Source organism: Nothobranchius furzeri, chromosome 18, assembly GCF_043380555.1.
Source record: "Nothobranchius furzeri strain GRZ-AD chromosome 18, NfurGRZ-RIMD1, whole genome shotgun sequence".
Taxonomy (NCBI): Eukaryota; Metazoa; Chordata; class Actinopteri; order Cyprinodontiformes; family Nothobranchiidae; genus Nothobranchius; species Nothobranchius furzeri.
Window position 1 is genome coordinate 9,802,134 of NC_091758.1, and position 5,839 is coordinate 9,807,972.

Genomic DNA, 5,839 nt, shown 5'->3' on the forward strand with positions numbered 1-5,839 from the left:
ATTTTCAAAATAAATGTGATATTCGCTACCCATCTTAGGTTACTTTTTAATTTGTGTATGAAAATATACATCTCAGTCCACAATTTACTGTAAGAAGTGCTAATTTTTACGAGTATATAATATATAATTTGTCTCGTGTGACTGATTTGAAAAACAACTTAAACAAGTGAAAGAATCGTCACTTTAAACAACATTTAAGAAAATAATTGATCAACCATTAGCTAAAACATCAAAGTGAATATCCAAACTTTAATAATGAATTATGAAAAACGTAAAAATAAATAAAAAAATAACACAGAGAGCACAAACGAACAATTTAGTTTTTAATTTTAACAGCTTTTAATTTTGAAAAATAAGTTATTCAGCGGAAGTCTCATTGGTTCGACGCACCGCTCACTTCACTGTGGAACGTGCAGGTTTTGAACGCTTCTGTAACCCAAGCTTACAATGCGCTGCTTACTTCTGCTACCCAAATGGCCGCGACGCGCCCTCTGCTGTCCTGGAGGACAAATGTTCCTCAGTGAATTCAACAAATTAGAACGCTTTTATTTTTGTTTATTTCACAGGATGAATACTTAAACCCACATTTACAAAAGTAGTCCATCTGCTGATTTATGAGCATCTATTCATTTTCCATCTGGAGGACGAATCAGAAATCCATCAGATGAGTGTACGGTCCGTTGGTGTCCAGCTGCAGCACTTGTCTATTTCCATATGTTCCATGTTTAACCGTCACCTCGGCTCCGCTCGTGGCCGAGGCAGCAGCTGCAGCCACGAGTTCCTTCTCACACAGAGAGACAAACTTGCTGTAGAGCCTCAGCCCTTCCTCCTTGTTGATGTTGTTGTGGTACTGCATGGCCCTGCCTTTGTTTCTCCCTCCCAGCGTGGCCTGAGGTACAATCAGCAGGCTACCGGGAAGCTCTGACACAGAAACCATTTTTCCAGAGGTGGACTCACAAAGTCGAAGGTTTAACAGCGTGGATACTGGAGAGAAATGGGAAGAGTGCAAGAAATCTGTCAAGAGTTTTACAGATTGGGAGGGATTGCATAAATTAAACCGGCAAGTTTCTGACCCATCTTAGGCAGAACATCGTCTGTGGCGCCTCTAAAGAAGCAGATGTAGATCACCATTCCTCTGTGGATCTGAGTCAGGAGGAACAGGAAGTCAAACAGGTTCAAATAAACACAGGCGTGTGTGCTGGGATGCATGCTGTTTCTAAGATGCTCCTCAGACCAGAATAAAAAAAACAAAACAACTAAAGTCTTCATCAGCAGTGTTGAAAATGCAGAGATCAGTTTTATTGTGCAGTACATGGCTTGTTAGCTTTATACTTTAGATATTCTGACATAAAGACCCATTGGACAAATCTACCAGCAACAGCTGAACTCAGAACAAAAAGATAAATGAGTTTCTTACAAGCCTTAGGTACTTTATTGATGTTTATTACTGGTATGTATTGATGTTTATTAAATGATAATTAATCACGCTGCAAACACGTGGGCAGGCCCGTTGCAAAAAAGCAGGCAAACAAGGAAATTGTCTTGGGCCCTGAGCTGGCCAGGGTCCCCCAGAGAATGACTGTTTATGAAATAAATGTAGACAAATGGTGTCATTTGGTGGCGAAACAGCCTTGATTGTGTAGTCTCTTTAAGATAGCCTAAGTCATTGTTAGTGATGTCATAAGTATGTGCCGCTACCTACCTGCCCTAAAGAATGTGGGAGAGGCATGTTGCAGATGGATGTATGGACTGAAGCCGACTATAGGATGTTGGTGAGTTTAGGCCCTTACACACTAGCACCAGCTCCACTCCGCCTGGACCGGGTTGGGAGATTGCTGCTCGCAAATGGACGTCTTTTCAGCCCTCTTCTCGAGGAGGTCTGCCTGGAGCCGAACAGGGCTGACACGCCCACTGCTGACTGATTGGCTGGCTCAAAAGCATGCCTACCATTAGGGGGAGCCTCTGATTGGTGGACAGAATCATTCCAGATTGTGTGAAGTTAAAGGCCGTTTTTCTCTGTCTCTCTGCTGTGAGGAGCACACACACACACACACACACACACACACACACACACACACACACACACACAAACACACACACACACACACACACACACTGCTGCCAGACACAGCAAAGCAGGATGCGATGTCAGAGTCATTTTCTCCAAAAGCAAGACGGCTCAGCCCGCTTTTGTTTAATAATAGAAACACCACAGACTTCACCGTGCTGTCTTGTCCCTCCCACACGCTCGGAGATGCGCTCATGACATCAAAGACCACAGACCGCCCATGTGCTCAATGACATCCGCATTCCTGAGGCAGTGTGGAACGATCACGGTCGAGCTGGGGCGGAGCAGAGTGCAGCCGATGCTAGTGTCTAAGTGGCATTTGCTTTTTGCAAATGTTCAAATGTAAACATAACCAAGAGTGCAATATTATACAAGATTTGTAAACAGTATCTGTACTTTCCCAAAAGTATTTTTATTGATCTAAAGCTGAGGCAAACAGCAACCATTTGTCTATTCTGTGGTTCCTTTTAGTGCTCTGGGCGGTGGGTCTCCAAGTCCATTTTGTCTTGGACCCCAAAAAGCCTTAACACGGCCCTGCAATGAGAGCAAAACGATGTTTATTCTACATAAAATTATAAACAGCATATTGTGGTTGTTTACAGATTATGTGCCAAGATCATCAGCTGCTGTGGCCCCAGACACTGAAGCCCCCCCCCCCCCAAACCTGAGATCAGTGGACTCAGTGGTCTCCTTTAAACTCATCTGTTCAGGCTCTGGTGTGACCTTCATCACCTCCCTCATCTTGTTCTGCTCTTTCTACCAACTCCGCCTTTCACAGGATCCACTGATTCCCCTCGTTCCCTTTCCTTACATTTTTAATCACAATTTCATTTTTTTTGTTCTATTCCTAACCATATTTTTAATCATTAAAAGCATATTTTATATTTTGATTTAATGCGCCTCCTGATTTTTATCTTGAGAGGTGCTATAGACTTTTCTTTCTTTTTTTCTTTCTTTCATATGTATTCACAGAGATGGCAAACGTGTATTTCTCGTGTGTAACAGATGATCTGAAGCTCACCTGGACGAACTGAGCGTCAGACTGCCCCTCCGCTGGTCTCACCTGCAGCCTGGCCTGCAGGCACTGCTGCAGAACCGTCCGAGCCACCGGGGAGTCGCCTTTCTCCGTCATCTCCGCCTCAGATCCACCTTAAACCGAACCCCTGCAAGAAATGTTCAGCGCGGTTGGTTTCGCTTCCGCATCAGTGTAACGTGATCAGAGTGCGCAGATGCTTGCGCAGAGTCTGCGCATCACGTGATCTTACAAACGGATTGAATCATTAGTTTATGTGGATCCCGGTCCGGGATAATCCAGAGGAGAGAATAAATAAAAGCGCTGACAGTAAAAACTTCGACAAGAAACAAACAAACAAGAGATTCATGTTAAAAGTTTAATAAACTTAACTGATAACGCATTTGTTATTTCCCCTGTAGATAAAGATTTCCACTCAATGTTCACAAAAGCAGCAAATCCTGCTGCTGGTCATCAGAAATAAAAAAAAAAAAAGCAAAATGGCCATGAGCTGTAAAGACAGCTATCCACACGTCCAAACCTTCTTATTCTCTGTGTAACATGTGGGCAGGAACGTGTTTATTTAGCTTACATTAAAGAACAAACATCTTATTGTGGTTCTTCACAGTGGCAGGCGTTCCTCAGGCAGGGCCGTTTTAAGACATTTGGGGACCCCAGGCAAGAGGGACCTTTGCCCCACCCCCCCCCCACCCCCCCTGTCAAAATGATCCTTGAAACCACCCCTCCTCCCCCCGCTCTGCTATGCAACACCCTTCATTTCACACCTGCTCCATTGGTTGTGGAGAGAGATGTAAACAAGCAGTAGGGATGTTTATTGCTGAAATTCTGGCGATACAACACGTATCAATGTAGGGGAGACGATACAATGTATCACCATATATAGCGAAATATTCAGTCAAACATTATTAGCAATTTTTTCAGACTGAATTTATTGCAGGAATGTTCAATAAACAGTCCAAACTAATACTTAACATGTTTAACATAAGGTATCTGAACCATAATAGCTGGGATATAAATGTCAATGGTGGAAACAAAACCCACTGCACACCGCTGCTAACTAGCGGTCAACATTTAAATTGCAACAAAAGAAAAGAAAATACACACATTTTTGTGTTCTGTGTTTTCAATGCTCTAAATACTACAAAAAACCAACACAAGCCAAAAGCATAGACCCAGCTTTTGTAACTTCTGGATTTAAATATTGGAAAAAAGTCTTTGAATTTTTTTCTTCCATGAGAAATCTGCATGTCACTAAGGCCCTGTCCACACGTAGCCAGGGATCTGCCAAAACGTAGATATTTTTCTACGTTTTGGCCTGTCATCCACACGAAAACGGAGTTTTTTCACACGAAAACGGATCTTTTTAAAAACTCCGGCCAAAGTGAAGATCTGCGTTTTCTCCGTTTTGGGTGTCTGGGTGTGGACAGACAAAACCGGAGTTTTAAGGTCCGCAACGTCACTTTCCGCAACAAAAAAATGCTGACATCACGTGTGCGACCTGTGTTTACACTAGCCGACAGCATGGAAGCCTCAGAGCTGCGCTCGCTATATCAATTGTCCAAGCGCTTTTTGCTTGTTTGTTTTTGCAAGCAGAATTACTGCTCCTTGCGGAAGACCACAGACGAAGGACGAGGTTAAGAATGGGGGAAGTACTGCCGCCTACAGGTCTGGCATGTCCTTAACAACGTATTTATACGGGTACGTGTGGACAGTTTTTTTTTCTAAACGAGGTGGTGTGGATGCAAGTTTTAGGAGGGGCAGATATTCGTTTTTAAAAAAAAACCCGGCTACGTGTGGACAGGGCCTAAGTGGCTGTCACCACAGCTGCATATGAGAGCAGACCAATTACCACACAGTTGAGCAGTGCAGCCAGGTCACAACAGGCAGAAAATCATACAACACAACACTATATTGGAGCAGGCGGAGGGAGACTAGGGGTCTTAGCCACCTCTGTTGTTGCTGGGCTTCCTGGGGCTGGAGGCTAGAAGGGAGATCTGGCCGTCTGGTTGGGGTCTGGGGTGGTGGGTTGCTGTGCTCAGCGTTGGGCGGGGGAGCCTGCTCATCAGCACCCCAGCAGAAAGGGTCAAACTCTGGTTACCGGTGATGGTTGTACCCATTGTGCAGCAGTACCGGGACCAGAGTGAATAGGGTGTGTTTGGGGAGCATGAGTGGGTGTCCGGCGTGCATTTTTGTAAGTCTTGGGTTGTATGTGTATGTGTGAGCATGAGGGAGGGAGTGTGTGACTGTGTTTGTGTATGACTGTATATGTCAGGTGGGGCCTTTGGGTCCTCCCCTCTCCTGGAACTTCTCTTGATGATATAGATCTCTGTCCCCCCTCCCCCTGCCACACCTGGTGTGGGGGCTTGTGCCTTGGTCTGCCTGAGTGTTCGTGGCAACCGGGTCTGGGGGTTTAAAGATTTTGGCATCTGCCTGATAGATCCCGGTGGCTGCCTGGTGGGGTCTGGGTCCCTGGGCTCTGCTGGGTCCCCGGCGGGGGTGGTCGCCCCTGGGTCCCGGGTCGCTGGGTCCCGGGCTCGGCCGGCTAGGGGGTGGGAGGCTGCGGGCGGGCCTGAGGGCTTGCCGCTGATATCTCCGGGGACTCTGCCGGCTGCTGGTTGTGGCCCCCCGGGGCGATCCTCTGTGCCTCTCGAGGGGGGCGGGGGCCTTCCTGGTTGCAGTCTCCTTGGGGTTCCTGCATTCTGGGGCAGCGCCTGGATCTCTGGGACTTGGAGCTCCCC

General features: G+C 46.1%; 1 protein-coding gene across 2 annotated transcripts; it reads right to left on the bottom strand.

Moving 5' to 3' along the window:
• Nucleotides 1–310: 310 nt before the first annotated feature.
• Nucleotides 311–3,309, bottom strand: dtd2 (D-aminoacyl-tRNA deacylase 2). 2 transcript variants are annotated; one of them, XR_008563523.2, is made up of 4 exons: nucleotides 3,090–3,309; nucleotides 1,074–1,143; nucleotides 586–984; nucleotides 311–499 (listed from the first exon to the last, which is right to left on the bottom strand). XR_008563523.2 is itself a non-coding variant. In XM_015969028.3 (3 exons), exons 1-3 carry the CDS (start codon nucleotides 3,198–3,200, stop codon nucleotides 650–652), a joined length of 516 nt encoding a protein of 171 aa, XP_015824514.1. In that variant the 5' UTR covers nucleotides 3,201–3,308; the 3' UTR covers nucleotides 526–649. The 2 variants fall into 2 exon arrangements, 1 of the variants encoding a protein (XP_015824514.1); XM_015969028.3 differs by lacking the exon at nucleotides 311–499 and having other exon boundaries at nucleotides 526–984; nucleotides 3,090–3,308.
• Nucleotides 3,310–5,839: the final 2,530 nt, after the last annotated feature.

Excerpts from the sequence above, each read along its gene's own strand:
- dtd2 (XM_015969028.3), bottom strand. The coding sequence starts at position 3,200 with ATGACGGAGAAAGGCGACTCCCCGGTGGCTCGGACGGTTCTGCAGCAG. Across the intron at positions 1,144-3,089 it reads CTGACGCTCAGTTCGTCCAG|ATCCACAGAGGAATGGTGAT; the intron begins GTGAGCTTCAGA and ends CTCCTGACTCAG. Across the intron at positions 985-1,073 it reads CGATGTTCTGCCTAAGATGG|TATCCACGCTGTTAAACCTT; the intron begins GTCAGAAACTTG and ends ATTTCTCTCCAG.